General features: G+C 44.2%; 1 protein-coding gene across 1 annotated transcript in view; it reads left to right on the top strand.

The window, feature by feature from the left end:
- shank3a (SH3 and multiple ankyrin repeat domains 3a) overlaps window positions 1-20,699 on the top strand; it is a gene marked incomplete at its 3' end in the record, with an annotated part of 146,709 nt that overhangs the window by 14,844 nt on the left and 111,166 nt on the right. The window contains exons 2-3 of the mRNA XM_079743386.1: window positions 10,303-10,506; window positions 18,360-18,431. Coding sequence (XP_079599512.1) covers window positions 10,303-10,506; window positions 18,360-18,431 — 276 coding nt within the window. The remainder of the gene's footprint in view (window positions 1-10,302; window positions 10,507-18,359; window positions 18,432-20,699) is intronic.

Genomic DNA, 20,699 nt, shown 5'->3' with positions numbered 1-20,699 from the left:
CCAGATTTAATTGATCCTGTGCAGGAATTTTCACAAGCTCAGATCTACATCCCCGGGGTTCTGTGCTACAACATGCTACGGGGCATGGTGATACACTGATACTGAAAGTGGTAAAGTGGTTGGTTCCAACGTTGAAGGTCAAAGACCCTCCCATGGGAAATTACCAGAAGTGAGACCGAAAATCCAATCTGAATCTGGTTAAGGCCGTAAACCAGGTTTATAACCATGTTAACATCAAAGGTGGATTCAGTCAACTGCTTTTGGTGTGGAGCCTAACCAGCCTTAAAATCATTACCAATCCTTATCCTATGCATTGTTTGTCATGTAAACACCTTAAACTGGTTTGGGTCGGTTCATTTATCATGAACAAGCACCAAAATGCTTCAAATCTATTCCGAAAAACAGGTTTGCCAAATACAGTAACAACAGCATGTTCAATATTTGCACATTGTTGATGGCTCACTGTTGAGACGTCATTCATGTTGGATCTAATAAGAGCTCTAAACATCCTGAAATACCTTCACGGCTGTGCATGTAAAAGTATTTACGTACTCTCCTGAAATTTGAATAACGCTTAGATCATTTCCTTCTTCCGACTTCCCACATGTTGCACACTAATCTAACTTTTAGTTTAGTGTTTAGATTAGGTTGGTCACTATATATAAAACAATTGTTAATTTTTACTGCACTTCGCTGTGACACATCAACATCCTAATGAAGCCCAAATGATTAAGGCCTTGCTCTGTAATGGATCCCTCTGACTTAACTAACCAGTGAATGGGTTTCCTTTAACTAACCAGTGGATGGGTTTCCTTTAACTAACCAGTGGATGGGTTTCCTTTAACTAACCAGAGGATGGGTTTCCTTTAACTAACCAGTGGATGGGTTTCCTTCAACTAACCAGTGGATGGGTTTCCTTCAACTAACCAGTGGATGGGTTTCCTTCAACTAACCAGTGGATGGGTTTCCTTTTCAGCCGCTCTCCAGAGCGCCCATGACTACAAAGACCTAGTTTCCATTAGGTAGCTTTGGGTCATAGATGTGTGTCTCCTTTAAATGGCGTGAAATTGCTTGCCACTGGGCCCCTGCGATAAAGTGAGTGTAGCATGTAACCTCATGCTGCCACTGTCTTGTTGGATATATTTGCCCTGGCATGTGGTCACACTGTGTCCGTCTCCTGCTTATGCCCGACTTGTCTGACAAGCGTTCAGCGCAGACTCCTCCGGGGTATAAAGGACACGGATCACTGTCTGAGTCGCCGCCATCTCCCTGATGGCAACCCTAAAAGCTACTGTAGTTAAGATTGGAGAGTTGTTAGGAGCGAAGGGAGAAATCAAGGCAGAAGACGGCACGATTGCGAAAACAAAGTTAGGATAATGCTGTGTTCACGCGTGTGATTGACGGGTGAGATGGATTCTGGAAACCAATCAGGGCGTCTCCTGGCTTATTGGTCAGAAATGAGCTAGGGCTGGTCTAAAATGTAAATGGTCTGGTACTGAGGCAGACGTGCTGTCAACCAGAACAGATATTCACACAGAGCATTTTGTTCACCAAAAGCTGTCAGATGGCTATGGGCTTTCTAACAAATGCTAACTAAAGCTCTTTCATCTTACCTGCAGTACCTTTTTATTCTGTCTGTCTGTCTGTCTGTCTGTCTGTCTGTCTGTCTGTCTGTCTGTCTGTCTGTCTGGATATTTATAGAAACTATATGAATACAACCAAAATAGAAGCTATGTAGTGGTATGAAATCCCATGGTACAACAGGTGTGTCGATCTGAAGGTTAGTCAGCCTGATAGTGAAACGGGGGGTGGACTGCTGGACAGGAGAAGGGCTTCCTGATGATCTAGAGCTCTAGATGACAGCCGGGAGGGCGAGCGACGGAGAGCATGACAGGGAGAGAGAGAGCGCAGTGCACACTCACTCCACACAGACACCAGCATCGTGCCAGGAACCGGCACACATGACGCACACTCTTGCCGTTCATCCATTATAAATGGAAGCCTCAACCATGAAATATGGAGAGAGAAAAAAAAACCGCAAAAGCCTCAATGTTGAGTTGAGTTGTTTTTTACGTTTTTTTAAGCTGCATTTTCTCCCTATGATGTATTCCCTGATGGAGAACAGAGAGACGAGCATATGTAGTGCCAGCTAACCAATTGGAGCTAGGCAGACACGTAGACTGCAACACAAAACAGAGAAACACACACACACACACACACACACACACACACACACACACACACACACACACACACACACACACACACACACACACAGGTGGTGAAACACAGCCGCCGTCGATTCACCCCCATCAATCCACCGAATCCAAGCTGCAGGCGTTTCCAGGCGTGAATTTAAATGTTGATCCTTTGTTCACGTGCTCACATTCAACTAAAAAGCTTTGGTTGTTGTTGTTGTCGTCGTTATTCTTGTGCTTTAGTTGTGGTTGTTGTTGTGCTTTAGTTGTTGTTGTTGCAGCTCATAACTTAACAACCGTGTGACCTGAACCAAGATCCCATTGACCTGCCCTTTGCGGTGATGTTTTCTTTGGTCCGGTGGTCTCTCTGTTGACTGAAAGCATAGCGCCGTCTGATTGTGACCCTGTCATGTGGCGGCCAATCCGTCTGTCGTCCCGTCCAGCGCTCGACAGCTCACCGCTCCCACGCAGCGGTCCGGCCGCCCGGGTGGGTTCCTTAGTGGGAACACACTGCGAGGGGCCGGTGTGGGGGCAGGGGGGGCCAGTGTGTGTATGGGGCGGGGGGGGGGCCAGTGGCTCTCTTGATCTTGAGCTCCAGATCCAGTATGAATTGGTCAGCGTCGGTGTTAATTAGGGCATAAGTCATCCAGTCAGGGACGAGCCGGAGGTCCGGGTTGTGGATGGAGACGGGCAGCGGAGGAGTCATCACACTCCATCATCAGCCCTGCTCCTCCCTCCTCTCTCCTCCCTCCTCTCTCCTCCCTCTCTCCTCTCTCCTCTCTCCTCCCTCCTCTCCTCCCTCCTCTCCTCTCTCGTCTCTCCTCTGTCCTCCCTCCTCTCTCCTCACTCCTCTCTCCTCCCTCTCTCCTCTCTCCTCTCTCCTCCCTCCTCCCTCCTCTCTCCTCCCTCCTCTCTCCATCACGTCTCGGTAGGAGGCGGCCGCTCCTCTGTGAAGAGGGAGAGGACGGGAGGCCTGTCACACATAAGACACACGCGCACGCACACACAGACGTCGACGTGATGCACATCTTGATTTCATTAAGTCAGAGGTGCAATTCATTAAAAACATGTCTGTGGGTGCATGTATTTAAGATGCGTTCCATCCACACATTACAACTCTCCAGTGAGGGTGACAATGGCCCTGGGGAAGATCTTTCAGTGTTTTATTAAAATATCTCATGCATCTACATTGTAAAGCTGAGGGCTAGATTAAGGGTAGCACCACTCCCAAAGTAGCCGTTTAATTATATATTTTATTGCATTTTGTCAATTACTTGTCATAACAAGTGGAGATCCTATATATGACACTAATATATTTATATATATTTCACAAGTGTTACTGTAGATGTAGTGCTTGTTTGAGACTGGAATATATGTGTATTTTGGGTGCCGTGAGTGGGTGGTTTCATTTCAGCATGCTGTTCGGTTTGTCTCCTATGGTCACATGACAACGGGCCGAGTTGTAGCTCTGGTGTTAAAGGGTTGACTGGTTGGGAAGTGATGAATACAAAAGGCCTCTGGTTTACTGCCAAGTCAAGTCACTGTGCAATCCTATCATTTCCACTGTATGCAGGGTTTTCTCTAACAATAGAACATGAAATATAATTCAGAAAATCGTTTATGTCTGGAATGTTTGGGAAGTCAAATAGATGCCAAAATTACTGTCTGGGTAAAAACAAACGAAACAGATACATTTGCATTTGTATTTTCGCACACTAATGTCTATGATTTATTTTGTATGAGTACGATTACATTTTTTTACAATGATGATTGTTTTTCCCACGCTCGGGTTTAGACATCAGTGTGATGTGAGGGCAGGCTGAAGGGAAGGGGAAGCTAGAATGGTAACTCGGACAAATGTGGCATTGGTATGCACCACGTTTGTTTATCCCTTGCCTTCTCCCTGTCTCCACGTCAAAATAATGTACAAAAATGTAATCATTCGTAAACATGATTTACAAGAATTCAGAGAAATTGTGTTTGATAAATAAGAAACAGGAACACCAGAAACATTTCCACATCTAAACCCAAATCTTCTTTTTTTTTTTACGCGGACAATACTTTGGCCTCATTTGACTCCAATAATGTCTGGGTCTTCCCCACTCTATGAATCTAAAAGTGTTAGTATTCAACTAAGTAGAACCAGTCTAAATATTCCAACTCCGCTGCATCTCACTCATGAACTCTGCTATGCAGCTGTGCTCCAAACGCATTGCATTACATACATGCTCAACTGGAATCTCACACTTCTTATGCTTGTATTGCATTACAAGTCAAACACTCACGGAGTGACAATATGACAATTAAAATGCCTGATTTATGCTGCTTTTCTGTCAGTGTCTCTGTGTTCGGAATCGACCATGGTTCAGAGAGAGGTCTCGTACATGAATGAACAGGGAGTCACACACACACACACACACACACACACACATACACACACACACACTTGCTCACACATAAGCATGCATGTGTGTGCATACTTGCAAACACGCATACCCAAACTTGCGCAAAAAGTGTTGAAGTTACTTAACCACCTTAGCCCCTACAAACAGAGACACACATGTATACGCACATACACGCAGATGCATTCACACACACACTCACACACACACACACACACACACACACACACACACACACACACACACACACACACATTCACATAACCTTACTTTGACTTTTCATCCATCTCTATTTCATTCTCTCTGCATGTTATGTCCAATCATGCGTGCAACACTTTGCAGTTCAAAGACTGGCTGAGGGCAAGGAGGAACAGAAGAGAGAGGGGGAGAGAGAGAGAGAGAGAGAGTAGTGCATTTATCTGGGATGAAGGAAAGACTGCTCGAGCCTTATTGGAAAAGGGCTCATGGCTCCGTCCAACTCGTAGAAGAGAGGAGGTTCTTGTATTATGTTGTGGCATCAAAAGCGTTTGCCAATCTTATTTCAACGTTTACCGAAGCAAACACAGCGTATACTCCATGCACTCAATTACGCCAGGGGGAAATTCTATCATGACTTTAAAGCTAGGGTAGGCAATTTGGAGAAACTAGCTTAAGTAGGCTAGTAAGTAGCTATTTTGAAAGTATCCAACCAACGACATCCCACCCCTTTTTTCAGTCCTGCCTCCAAAGCCAATCCCCCAAAACAATTGTTAAAGCTAGTTTGTTCGCTTTAGCAAAAGACTGCCTAGCCAGAGTGCATGCAGGTAGCTGGGTAGATAAATCAACAGAGAGATAGGCCATCCAATCATTTTAATAGACTGATTAAATAATATGACAGGCCTGCGACAGGCAAAGATACCTGATTTGTTTCTTTTTTTCATCAAAGCTTTTAGATTTATTGATTGCTGACTTGATGTAAAGAGAATTTCAATGAATATGCCAAAAAAGGCTTCTAAATAGATTTTTGCATTTTATACACTTAATAATGACTAGGAATGAAACTCCAGTGCAGCGGTTAAAAGCAATAAACGTAAGCACTAGAGCAACCATGAAAATAATGAAGTTATTTATAGTATGGAGTCATGCATGGTGCTGGGAGCTGAAACCCTATGATCCTGGGCTGATGTTAAAGGAGACAGTGTTTGTTTCAGAAGCTTTAGTCAGTTGTTTGCTAGACACACAAGCACACATGATGCACGCACACACACACAGATCTAAAAGCAAGGTCATTTATTCAATCAAAGCAAACAGATGTGGCCACTGTGTGTGTTCCCAGGCTGGAACGCGGACCTCTTGGTCCGAAACATAGATGTACCAGAGCTAAAATGTTATTTATTATAAAACTTTACATTTGCATTCTTCAATTCACCCTGTGTTTAGTTATTTCTCTGTGTTTGTGTATGTTTTTTAATGTGTTTATCTGTGTGTTTGTGTGTATGGTTGCGTGTGTGTTTGTATATGTACATAACCCTATTAGTGGTGTTGTGTTCGACCCATTTTGATTTCCAGTCCAATGTTGCCATGTTTTTAATATGGTGACGTTAAAATAGTGGCGTAATAAGGGATTGTGAAAGATTCTCAAATCTCCCAAACAAAACAGTTTTCAATCAAGACAGAAGAAGTTACGATAAAACTTTATTTTACCTGGACAGGGCATCTGTGCAGTGCAGCATACAGAATACAAAAATAAAGAAATTTGAATCTTTTAGGATTGCTTCTGCAGAAAAAAAAGAAGAGGCAAAAACAAGCATTTGATTTAAGGATTAGGGGAAAGGGAGGATAGAAGGAGCGTTTAAACGTCTCTGTGTGGAGCAGCAGCAGGCACTGCCGTGAGTCCTGAGCGTTTAAAGAGACACACTTTACCGAATGAAAGCCATTCAGGTGAAGTGAGATGACGAGGTGGCTTTTTTGGTCGTTTGTTGCCTGCATAGTAGTCATGATTTAGAAACTCTCAGCTCAACGACTCCCTGCTCTGCCAGACGACCCTACAGACCCTTCCGTCCTAGGACAAGCACAGGTGTCGCACATAAGACTAATGACAGATCCGCTGCTTTGATGTACCGGGGCACGGTTAGTGAACTCACCTGGTGAAGATGAATCTTTACATAAAAGGAGCTAAACTGTGACGACTATGATGTGATGGCTCTTTTTTCCGTGAGGTACACGGTATAGATTGCCTTGAGTACAGCCTCTTGTTGTGCCTGCTCATTTATAAGTCATCATTTGTTTCCTGTTATGAACGTGGTTTCATTTTTTTTTGTTTTCATTTCATTTTCTCATCGATTAGGTTAAAAAAGAGTAAATGTTAAACTCTGTCGTCGAATGATACTCGGCAACTTTCCCGAAAATGCTTCTAAAATGGCATCTGACGAAGGAGAGCGAGATGAAGCAAAGATTGTGAGTTGACGGGCACTCGGGGAGGACGGGGTGCAGACCCAGAGGACACGTCCTGGGGGGCTGCCTTACCTGTCAGGGCTTCCAGCTCTGCTTCTTAATCTCTTTTCTATGTATGTATCAAACTCCTTCTTTCTGCATGACCCCCCCCGTCCTAATCACTGAAGTGCCTTTGCTTTGATAATATTGTTTAATTAGTTTCAAGGATATTCGAGCATGGGCTTAGGCTAATTTATCTGTCGGCGAAGGGTCTTTAGCAGTGAATTAGAAAGGACTGGAATATTGTTAAACATGGCAGGTTTGTTTCCCTGCCTGTCCTACAGAGGTCATTAGATATGAAGCAGTTGGGTACATTTGAAGCTGTCTGTTTATCCACTCATCTGAAAGATTTGAAAGATCATCCCTCTGTGTGCTGCTTGTCTACACACACAGGCACACACACACACACACACACACACACACACATAGGCACACACTGCGCGCACACACACACACACACACACACACACACACACACACACACACTCTTATCTCTTTGCCAAGCTGTGTCATTCTCATGCTGGGCTGTGGTTGATCAAGATTTGTTCCACTTGCAGTGGCTGAATGGGAAAAAGGTAAACAGAGAAGGCTTTTATTATTAATATTATCATTATTAAGTTTATCATCGCTCACGGGTGACTGAACACGGCATGGATGAGTTCCCCAAAGTCCAGGTCATTGAAGAGAATACATCGATCTAAAGTCAAGATCATTTGCCTAGGCGCGTGCGCTGGTTGGCGGCCGTGTGTGCATGTTGTGTTTGTACGGCGTGCGTGCACTTCTGTGTGTGATGACGTATACGTCAGATCCGCCAGCACTGTCCCCATTTGCTCCCCTTAAACACTCTCTGCCTCTCTATCCATTCTCTCCATCGCTGGCTTCGTCTGTTCCTCCCGGGCTCCCTTTTCATCGCCTGTGAGCTCCAAGCTGCTCTCAATATCAAGTGGAGTTTTTGTCACGTCTGGAAAATAAAAGTTACTGCTGCAGATCCACATATAAACCCTCTGTAGAATAATATAGTGTTAATAGTTGATGAGTTGAGGAAACAAACAACACAAGAGGTGTACCGAGGTACTACTTAGTCTTGCGTCGCCAGATGTAGAGCTGCTCATCATTCATTTACATTTACATTTTAAAGTTCATCCGGAAACCCTGTCTGTTCCGGCTTGAGTCTTAAGTTTGCACCTGTGTGCAGTTGTGCGTTTGTGTGGTTGTGTAATTGTCTACTCGTGTCTGTGCAAATTTATCTGTGTAGTTGTGTCTGTGGTAGTTTATTTTATTTGAGTATAAAATAAGGATAGTAGGAGTTTGATATGTGATCATGTAGCACTAGTAGCCCAGAACACACTTAGTCGCTGAGCCATCGTTGCAGAGCTTTAGAAATGTTGGGAATTTAGAAAGCGCTTGATAGGTGATATCTCCTCACTGTTTTTGCACTGCCACTTATAAAGCAAATGTGTATACATTTACTAACCGAGTATATCGAATTCATATGTCTACACTTTTTTTTTTAATCTTCTTTTTTTCTCCTCTTGCCCCTCGAGCAAAAGAGGACTAAATGACGTGATGGAGCGTACTACATCTCGGTCTCCTGGTACAACACTAAGCCACGAGATCGATCAAAGTAGCCCTTTTGGGTTTGGGAGGCGGGTCCTGACCAGTGGAAACATTGAGCGGAAAACCGGTACCAGAGAGATGTTGTATGATTGATCGACACGATTGAGACCACTCGTGACAATTGGCTCATCCCTTGATTTCACGGCTGCGGACGTAGTTGTTTTCGTGTGTATCTGTGTATAATCGTTTCTGTGTGTATGAGTAGACTTTCGCTGTTCTATTTTATTTGTCGGTCATTCTGGGCATGTTGACCTGTATGCTATAGTTGTGTATGTGTATGGTTGTGTAGTTGTGTTTCTGTAGTTGTGTGTTGTTTTGTGTATGCAGATGTGTATAGTCATGTCTGTGTGTCATGTTTGTGGTTGTGAGGGGTTGTCTTCAGCTGTGTGTGACTGTGTTGTTAACTAACTAATTGTACGGGAAACTGTTTGCAATGCCACATAGTGTAGTTGTATCATTCTGTGTAATTGTGGAGGGGCTGTGTAGCTCTGTGCAGTAGCTGTGTACTTTTTGAGTCGCTGCCGATTCCAGGTGGTGTCTGTGTGTAGTTCTGTATATTTTTGTGTAAGTTGCATAACTGGGTAGTGGCAGATGAGCTGCATATCCTCGCTTGTGTATGTTTAGTCAGTTTAAACTGTGTAAGACCGAAAAAACCCCCATCTCCTTTAATTCCTCTATCTTTATCTTCTATAACCCAGACAGCAGCGCGATGCGTTTTCAAAGTAAGAGCGCGGGCGGCGATGCTTCATGTTGTAAACATGGCGTTAGTAGTGCCATCACAGTAGCGCGGTACTTCCTCTGGCACCATATAAGGGTGGGACGCATCAAACGCTAACAAGCCCAATAGCTGGTAGGCTACAACCATCCAGCGGTAAAAACACTGCCATTAGGGTATCCTCGACGGGCCCCCTGGATGTATACACAGATACTGTATATTAGCTTTACTGTTGCCTATTAGAGCACACCAGTCGATGGACTGTGTTGTAATGTTCTGCCCTGGGGCGGGAGGAACAGTGTAAGGCTCTAGTGGGGCCGTGCATCCACCTCCTTTGGGATGGAATCAGTCAGCGAGACAGAGCGCACCGGGGAGGGCCTTTGGACCGCATTTTAACTCTGGATGGCCAATTACCCTGAACACTGTTTAATATTCGGTGTCGATATGGCTATGCAGGCACACAGACACACTCACACACATAAACACACGCGCACACACGCTCACGTCAACACACCATAACGCGCACAGGTGCGCCATCCGTCTTGCTTCACAATGTCATTTGCATCAGTCTCCAGCGGGGCCAATGCCTCGGTTAAAGGGCTGTCTGGGTGACCTTCGTGTTCATTAGTCCACTTTATTCACCATCCACCGTCTAAACGAATCGTGGCATTGTTTTGAAATGGCAAAGGAATGCACAAACCTCGACACATCTGCATTGTTTGTTCTGTATCTCTACCCTGTGCAGCCGCTGCTTAACACACACAGGCACACACACGTATGCACACACTCACATACATCGACGCTTATGTTCTTAATGTATTTACCTTTATATCTATACATTAGGTTTCGTTTCGCAACACCACCAGACAGCACCTAACGCTTTCCTCTCCTCTTGCAGAAATGCATGAAGTTCAACGTGGACGCCCCCTTATGGCTGTCCAAGCAGCAGATCCTGTGCACTCTCAACCAGAGCCTGAAGGATGTGCTCAACTACGGCCTCTTCCAGCCCGCGTACAACGGCAAGGCGGGCAAGTTCCTAGACGAGGAGCGTCCCCTGCGGGAGTACCCCTTCCCCTCCATCGCCCCGGTGCCGTACCTGGAGGTGAGCAGGCCTCAACCACTTGGGGAAGTGATCAAATTGCGATTATTTCGGCCAATATTGCAACTGCGACTTAGTATGCCATCATCTTTTCTATTTTTTTATGTTCTGTATTATTCACTAAACAAGCAGTAAATCATTCTGTAGTATGACCAACGCAACATTGGAAGCAGTCCACATATAAACGGCTCTTTCCTTTAGGCCAGGCCGATGTGTTGAGATGAATTGATGCATGAATTGATATTATAACATCTTTATTTAACTATTGAAATGTACAAAGGAAAATAAATACGAATCTTACTGATTTCCAGTCAATAAAAGTAACAGTAAAAAAATATATATGCATATTATTTTTAATCGCAGCCTTTGCAATTTGCATACCGCAAAGGCGATTAATCAATATATTGGATTAATCGTTCAGCCCTAGAGGTTAGTCTCCACAGGTTCCTCTAGGGCGAGGTTCAGCCCTGGAGGTTAGTCTCCACAGGTTCCTCTAGGGCAAGGTTCAGCCCTGGAGGTTAGTCCCCACAGGTTCCTCTAGGGCGAGGTTCAGCCCTGGAGGTTAGTCTCCACAGGTTCCTCTAGGGCGAGGTTCAGCCCTGGAGGTTAGTCTCCACAGGTTCCTCTAGGGCGAGGTTCAGCCCTGGAGGTTAGTCTCCACAGGTTCCTCTAGGGCGAGGTTCAGCCCTGGAGGTTAGTCTCCACAGGTTCCTCTAGGGCGAGGTTCAGCCCTGGAGGTTAGTCTCCACAGGTTCCTCTAGGGCGAGGTTCAGCCCTGGAGGTTAGTCTCCACAGGTTCCTTTAGGCGAGGTTCTCCTGATCCGGGTGGTAAACCAAACCAACAGGGACACAGCACCAGTGGGGTGCGAATACATCATACAAAATACATAATTCCATGGATAACTTTGCGATTATCCATCAAGCTTTGGATAATCGCAAAGTTTTCCAGATGAATTTCTGAGTAGTTTGAATAAAAGCTCTGAATCTCTGTATTTTATCAGCTAATCAAACAGGATACATCAAGGTTTACATGGGGGCCTGCAGGTTTTATTTCATGCTTGAAATGAAAAAAGATTAACACAGATTTGTATTTACTGTTCATAAATTTAAAGGATATTGTCTTCGTAGTTCCTCATCCTCAGGCTTTATGTTCCAACTGAAAGAGATGTGTGTCTTATGATGATAACGGTGTTGAAGAACAGGATTTGAAAGAATTTCTTCATTGCTCAAAAGATTGTACAAGAAGTGTGTCTACAATGGGACAGATTGCGTATCACACCATTCTGAAGGCTGGTTGGATCTTGACATTTCTCAATCACTTGAGAAACAGATTTTGTTTTGCAACGGTGCTACGATACCTTTTAAAAGTTGTGTGTGCAGATATGTTAAGGAGGAGCTTACAACTCTACACACCTGTGTACAAATGCATTGAGCATGTGCACATGTTTGTGTACATGATTACAGTCAGTCTGTTGCTCCATCCAGGCATCAATAAATATTGATGATGTGTGTAGCCCTGTTACATGTTAACATGTAACAGGGCTACATGTTAACACTGTAGCAGGGCTACTCTGCTACAGTGTTAACATGTAACCCTGCTACAGTGTTAACATGTAGCCCTGTTACATGTTAACATGTAACAGGGCTACTCTGCTACAGTGTTAACATGTAACCCTGCTACATGTTAACATGTAGCAGGGCTACATGTTAACACTGTAGCAGGGTTACATGTTAACATGTAACAGGGCTACATGTTAACACTGTAGTAGGGTTACATGTTAACATTGTAGCAGGGCTACATGTTAACACTATAGCAGGGCTACTCTGCTACAGTGTTAACATGTAGCCCTGTTACAGTGTTAACATGTAGCCCTGTTACATGTTAACATGTAACAGGGCTACTCTGCTACAGTGTTAACATGTAGCCCTGCTATAGTGTTAACATGTAGCCCTGCTACAGTGTTAACATGTAGCCCTGCTACACATGTTTGTGTACATGATTACAGTCAGTCTGTTGCTCCATCCAGGCATCAATAAATATTGATGATGTGTGTAGCCCTGTTACATGTTAACATGTAACAGGGCTACATGTTAACACTGTAGCAGGGCTACTCTGCTACAGTGTTAACATGTAACCCTGCTACAGTGTTAACATGTAGCCCTGTTACATGTTAACATGTAACAGGGCTACTCTGCTACAGTGTTAACATGTAACCCTGCTACATGTTAACATGTAGCAGGGCTACATGTTAACACTGTAGCAGGGTTACATGTTAACATGTAACAGGGCTACATGTTAACACTGTAGTAGGGTTACATGTTAACATTGTAGCAGGGCTACATGTTAACATGTAACCCTGTTACATGTTAACATGTAGCCCTGTTACATGTTAACACTGTAGCAGGGCTACATGTTAACACTATAGCAGGGCTACTCTGCTACAGTGTTAACATGTAGCCCTGTTACAGTGTTAACATGTAGCCCTGTTACATGTTAACATGTAACAGGGCTACTCTGCTACAGTGTTAACATGTAGCCCTGCTATAGTGTTAACATGTAGCCCTGCTACAGTGTTAACATGTAGCCCTGCTACAGTGTTAACATGTAACCCTACTACAGTGTTAACATGTAGCCCTGTTACATGTTAACATGTAACCCTGCTACAGTGTTAACATGTAACCCTGCTACAGTGTTAACATGTAACAGGGTTACATGTTAACACTGTAGCAGAGTAGCCCTGTTACATGTTAACATGTAACAGGGCTACATGTTAACACTGTAGTAGGGTTACATGTTAACATGTAGCAGGGCTACATGTTAACATGTAACCCTGTTACATGTTAACACTGTAGCAGGGCTACATGTTAACACTGTAGCAGGGCTACATGTTAACACTGTAGCAGGGCTACTCTGCTACAGTGTTAACATGTAGCCCTGCTACAGTGTTAACATGTAACCCTGCTACAGTGTTAACATGTAGCCCTGTTACATGTTAACATGTAACCCTACTACAGTGTTAACATGTAGCCCTGTTACATGTTAACATGTAACCCTGCTACAGTGTTCTGTCAGCTGTAGCTGGAGGTCAGTCACATTATCCCGATCAGTACGGTGCAGGGGTGTCCAATACGTTGATAGGTAGTGCGGGTAGAGAAGCGTTTTGTTTTAAGACATTAAGTATAATCCCTTTGGTATTTTACCAATTGACTGACGGAAATTGTCTGTCAGACTTTGACAAACGGTTTCAAGACTTTGCTTTTCTCGAACCAATCGCTTCGTTTATGTGATATCCATTTGGGTAAGATGTTGAGGTTGATTTGCGCACATTAAAAATTGCAGTTTCACCTGAACACGTCGGCAGTGGAGGATGAAAATTTGATACTTAAAGCTGATATTGAGCTTAAAGTATCCAACCATGAGGAAATGGGCTTCCTCCTTGACTGCATTATTTGGCTCTACTTATTTATGCAAGTCAGCCTTTACCCACCTGAAGATGATTAAGTCGAAATACCATTCCACCCTGACTGATGGTCATTTGGAAGCCTGCTTGAGACTACCAACTGCTAATGTCCGGACTTTGCAACCCTGGCTGACTCCATTCAGTGCAAGTCATCAGAGTATGTACTCAGTATTTATATGTTTAGCATTTTTTATTTTAGGTAGATCCCTTTGACCTGTTCATTTTGAAAGAGTGTGGGCACCCCTTGTATACTCAATGATATCTGACATTGATGGTTTTGCTTTTTAGTTTCTGTGTACTCTTAAAAATGTTGCTCTCTTCCTGTCTTTGTCTCCCTCTCATGGCTTTCACCGACATCCCTGTTTATTCTCCCACTCATCTTTCTCCCTTCCTATCCTTTCTCTCTCTCATCTCTCTCACTTTCACAATCTATCTCTACCTTAGTCCCTCTCATCTCTCTCCACGTCTTTTTTCCTTTCTTTTATGTCACACCATTCATCACTCTCCCAATTTGCATCATCCTGCCTCTCTCTCTCTTCCTGCCTCTCTCTCTCTATTGACATATATATAATTAGAGGGTGCACTGTACTGTCTGCTCTCTCTCTCTCTCTCTCTCTCTCTCTCTCTCTCTCTCTCTCTCTCTCTCTCTTCTCGCTCTCATATAATATTTGAGTTTGAGCTAACCTTGTGCAGGAAATGACAAAAGCAAAAGCAGCTCTTTGAGGGTGTTTCAGGCCCTTTCTTATTCAGCTTTTAATGGTCTTTTTGTATGAAACTTCAATTCAGCCACGATGTTATCTTGGTTGACACTGCTCTGTGTAAGTATGGACTGAAAGGTTTTAGCCAGCGTCCACCTTTATATCCTTAGCCATTTCTCGCAGAAGAAATCAGGACACTGGCCAGGACCATGTGTGTACATTTGCTTTGAACAACATGGAGGATGTCGAAATGATATTCAACACAGCTTCATCTCTAAATACTGCAATGCATCAAGCACAATATTGTAATGCAGGGCTGCTGTTGCCATACTGTCTCAGTGCATCCTAGTCTAAAAGAGAACAGAGATATTACTGCATGAAATAGTTCAATAACAACCAATAGTTCCACTAGCATACCAAGTGTGTGTGTGTGTGTAGTGTGCGTGTTTGTGTGTGCGTTTGCACAGATTACCGTTTCCATGTGAGGTGCATGAGTGGAGGACGCACATTTTAATGCATTGCGCCTCCCAGGCGCCAGAGCCACAGGGCTCCCAGGAGCCAATGGGACGAGCCCAGAGAGCCAATCCTCTCCTCTCCCCCTGACAGGAGGCTCCGGGCTCCAGCCCAGAGTTCTCTGTCAGAGCCCGTTCTCAGAGCTTACGTTCAGAGCTCACACGGCAGACACCTCAGGCGGAGGATGATCTGTGTGCTGAGGAGGACCACAGTCTCAAAGAGTTTCCGTCCTCTCTGTTCTCCCGGGAACGAGGAGCTCATCGCTCACGGTCGTGCACGCTGCCGCGTCGTTTGGACCGATGGCCGATGCCCGGCCATGTCCCGCACGGAGGAGTGAGGTCTCAGTGTCTGTTGTGTGGCGGAATATCGCTGCCAAAAAAATCATGAGCAACATTGATTTTGCGCGTGAGCACGACTAACACATCCGTGCAAACAAAATCATTACTGGGAGCCGTTTTACCTCATTTCTCTGCTCGCGAAAGCAGTTATATAGCCTGTGAGGAGACTGCCACCGTACTGCTTGGTTGTGCTCATCTGTCTGTGTGTGGTTGGGTGTGTGTGTGTGTGTGATTGTGTGTCCATTTTATCTATAATCTGAGACATGCTTGTTTCGTCATTTTCGTCTACCTCCATCTCTTTTGATCTGCATCGGAATTCCCATTGTGCTTGCAACAGCATTTTTGTGTATGGCTGTCGACTATTCTGTGTGTGGTTGTGTGTGTGTGTGTAGGCTACGCTGGGTCCCCTGTGTGAGTGTTTGTGTGTGTGGGCCATGGTGTGTCCCCTGTGTGCATATATGTGTGTGCATGGCCTGTGTGTGTGTGTGTGTGTGTGTCTTTATGGCAGCACTCCATGTGACATTGATTGGTCACCATTTACTCCCCCTTGCCCATGGTGTGCAGGGATGATTGGCAGGTCTGGATCAGCCTCTTAAAGCCCCCGGCTCTGTAACGGATTTACCCAGCCGGATAGCACCAACAACTGATTGGCGGAAAAAAAACATGCATACACACCCAGAAGAGTTTGCCTGTGTGTGTCACCTACGGAGTACAGGGCAGAGCTTTTTAAAGAAGTCCAAGATTCAGAGGTCTTCCCAGCAACTACTCAAAACACATTAGAAATCCTTGGGAGGTAATTGAAAGGTTATTCCCCTCACATGAACAGGAGCTAGGCTAGAGTAACTTGTGAATGGAAAGCCAATTCTAACCCACCACACTCTTTCTGAACGCACAATGGCGAATTTTGAATTAAACAATTCGTCTGAATCTGGGTAAGAAACCCAAACACCAATTAACAGATAGCATGGCGTGTCCCTTTGAAGCATGGCTGATTGCAGTGGCGCTAGTTAGCCATGTCGCAGAAACACTGAAGTAAGGAGGCCTCCTGGGAACTCCCTAAACTCGGACGTATACGAAGATGAATAAGGCGATGATGTTAGGACAAGAAATGAGTCCAATAAAGCAGGAGATGATGGAAAGTCAGGGTACAGACCACCATTTTTTGAAAGGACGACATTGTAGGTAAATGTGGAACAAAGAACTTAATATTGATTATTGTTTAACCAATACTCAGTCCCTCCAGAAAAACGTGATTATGCGATCGCATAATTCAACGCATAATCAGCCAAAATCTGCATATTCATGCGGGGGCCGCATTTTTTCAAATATGCCGCACTTTCACCGCATAAATTGCCGATTTCCGCGCAAAATATGCGGGGCTTGCATGATTTCATAATCCCCGCATTTTCGTTGCAAAAAAGTCACATATATCTTAGCAGAAAGTTGAAAAATGTTGCGTTTACTTCACACAAGAGCAGCCATTTCCCCCTGTTGCCATGGGAACGTTATGAAGTGACGTAATAACGCGACGTGAACGTCATCGAAAAGCTGCATTTTTCGCAAGTTCCCGCAATTTCATCGCATAAAATTGCTTAAATATGCCGCATATTCCATCGCATTTTTTAAGAAAACATACCGCACAATCAAGGATTTTTGGCCGCAACAATCACAAAAAAACGCTGCATTTTTCTGGAGGGACTGAATACTGTAATTTGGGGGAAAACAGCCAATGATCCTGGATCAATTAAAGGCCCCTCTATGCAAATCAAAGCAAAACTATACATTTCTATCATGAAATGATGGAGCAGCATGTATGCTCCTTCTTTTATTCCAGGGGAGAGGAGGAAAACAATGCATGCTTCTGTAAGTCAATGGCTAGACTAGTAATTTAAATGGAGGGGAGTCTATAGGTCTGTGAATAATGAGCAGTTGTCCTACAGGAAATCAGGGCCATCACTCTGGGAAGAGCAGCTCTGGGAAATAACAATGGCACGCCATAAAGGTGCCATTAAGCACAGTGATGGTCTCTAACTTATGTTATGAGGGCAACAATCAGAGGGCTCCCTTAACAACCGCTCTCCTTCATTAGCGCCATACACAACATACACGCCATGTAGCCACGTTATGTGCAGACCTCCAGTGTCGGAAGAAGGAGGGATCAGGTGGCTTGCTTAAAAGACACAGCTTAATTTAAATAAAAATACAATAAGATGGCCCAACGGCAGCCTGTTACCACTGCTTATGTATTAATGATGCTGTAGGTGCAATGTTAGAGTTGTTTTGAGGCAGGGCAGAAAAGAGTCAAAGAGCTTGCAAGATTTTGACGCTAAGCGACCCTAAAACCTCCCCCACCCTCTCTACTCCCTCCCACCGTTTATCATCCATGGATAAGTGTTGCACTTCACAGACCTGTGATTGACTCAAGAAATATTCCTGAACCAATCTGGTAATGGGTGCCCTGATAGGGTTGGAAATGTCCCAAGAGTGGTCGAGAATCGAAATAGACTCCTACAGAGCACAATTCACTCATTAACAGCTGACATAGGGCTATGCTATTTTGAACAATGTACACTCAAATAATAGTACTTAAATCTTACCGCAGCACCTTAAACGATGCTTTACCAATGCACCGAATGTCTTGCCTCTTCAGGAAGTGACTGAAGGGTCTCGGCCTGACTGCAGGAGAGAGCGGATCATATACAACATCTCTGTGGCCGTTTTGGACTTGGTTGACTTGTGGCTTCATCCCTATATAGTGAACAGGATATATCACGTTATATAGTATGCATTGATGACGGGGCATCCTGTGTTCTAACTAATCGTATGCTACCCTTGGTTTGTTTCAGTTCCGTTACAAGAGGCGTGTCTACGCTCAGACTTACCTGGATGACAAGCAGCTATCTAAACTGCATACCAAGGTAAGAGAGTGAGTGACTTTGACAACATTTGAAATGGAATGCAGCCGCCAACTAGGCCGTAGGCTGTGAACCCGGACTTGTATTAAGGGATAAGGCTGCTTTAAATTAATCCTGCCGCCAATCTTACTTTTCCTAAGTAAAGATGGGAGATTTAATTGGATCGATTCTGCTCAAAGCAAAAAACTTGAAAAAAGTCTTTGAATTGTTTTAGGTGGAAACAGAAGCTCTAGACTTAAAAGAAGTTGCAGGTAAGTCTATAGCTGTCAGAGAATAGCAGTGTGTCTGTAGAAAAAAAACAACACAAATACATTGTCGCAGGACATGATCACAGAATTTACTTTTGATCAATCTCCTTGTCGTACTCTTTTGTCATCATTCACATACAAATCGCATACAATTTTCCGATTTCCAATTCTCAGGAAACGTATCAATCTGTCAAACCTTACATCAACTCAAATCACAGATAGGATGATGAGGAACAATCAAATTGTGATTACACAACCATTTATGTAATCAGATAGTGACGTAGACTCATGTTGCATATCGGATGTAATTATGGGCCAGCCTGTTTTTCAATCAATACGGATCATTATTCTCAACCACAATGTCAACATCCCTATATATCTACCCCCTGACTGGATAAGTGTAATTGATTTGTGTGTGTGTGTGTGTGTGTGTGCGTGTGTGTGTGCGTGTGTGTGTGTGTGTGTGAACAATAAGTCACGTAGCAGTGATCAGCAGAAGGGGTGCATTTGCATAAAACCCCATAAGGGGGCAGAATAATTTCACCACATTAATACATTCACTGTGTGGGCTGTACTGGCCCTTATATTTCAGTCCTTTGTTGTATTGTTGATTGTTATATTGTTTCTTTTATTAGCGTGTGAGGGTGAATGTGTTTTTAAACTGCATCATATACCGGCAGTCTGGCCACTCAAGCCACTTCACATGCTTTATATTCAATGCCTCACACACACACACACACACTGACTGACTGACTGACTGACTGACTGACTGACACCCATGCAAGACAATCATCAGTTCATCGGTAACAGTTTGGCGTTGGATGCCTTGCTAAAGGGCAGGACAACACGTCAGTTGGCTGGCTATGTCCAGTCATAAAGACTGGGAGTGTGAATGCAGTCCTCATTGTAACAGTGGAACAACAAGCTGCTGCTGATTTCTTATCATGCACAGTGAAGCAACATCCCTCACCAGTTGCACCTTTGAAACCCGCCTCTCCTCTTCATAGCATCTGAACATTCCTTACAAGCAAGGCAGCGTGTGAGTGCAATCCTTTTGTTCTTTATGCAGGCTGCTCGGTGATTGAAATGCTGGCTCGTAATGAGCTGCACAATAATAAGGTGGGATGTTGGGAATAAATAACAAGGCCTCAACTGCATTCTGCTTCCTCAAGACAGACCCTCTGTGGCCGTAAAGCCCCTCTTATCATCACCTGGTGCTCTGGTTCCCATCATCCAGCCCAGTGTGTTTATCCCACCCCACCGTTGCTGATTGATTTTCAAACTAGGCTCATCGTGCACACGTGTAATAACCGGAGATCTGTACAGAGACGGTTGAGGTGGAGATTGAAGACGAGCAGCAAGAACCGGAAGAGACCGGAAGTACCCGCAGAGAAGTTTCAGAACAACCGTGCGGTACTTCAGTGTTGCTGCTGAAATAACGATTTTACCGGACGACGCAAAGTTCCGAGTCTACTTTGTGTCCTGCCTCACTACAGCCCCTGCGTTGTACTGCACACCCGTCCGCTGATGTGTTCAATCTCCCCTCAGCGCTCGCTCTCGGATGGCGTAAATGATCCGTCTTGCGGGGATGACTTCTGTGATCGACAGTGGTGTCTAGGCCAGGAGAAATGGAACCAGTGTCCCTCTCTCTGAAAATAAACGCGGCATAATGTCACGTCAATGATAGCACCGAATACATAGGTGATCGACGCAGACGGGAGTGTGAACGCGGCCTTTTTTGGTGGTGGAAATATACGAAAGTGTTGGAGACCTTGCAGTGATAGTGAGAAAATATTCTGAATGGAAATCTTATCTGAACTGTTGGTTCAGATAAGTGGTTGTTGTTCTTGTTTTCCTGACAATCACATTTTAAGTGGGCTGTTAAGAGTATCTCTACAGAGGTCTGAGGTTTGTCTGATGTCTCCCTCACCAAAGAGATCTGCAATTATAAAAGTTAACTAAAAAAATTGTGTCTGACTAAAACAATTTCATATTATCTTAAGATACATTTCTGCTCGAATAG

The sequence above is a fragment of the Pollachius pollachius genome (assembly GCF_949987615.1).
Source record: "Pollachius pollachius genome assembly, chromosome: 9".
Taxonomy (NCBI): Eukaryota; Metazoa; Chordata; class Actinopteri; order Gadiformes; family Gadidae; genus Pollachius; species Pollachius pollachius.
The sequence above is the reverse complement of the archived record's forward strand: the minus strand, read 5'-3'. Positions and strand labels throughout refer to the sequence as shown.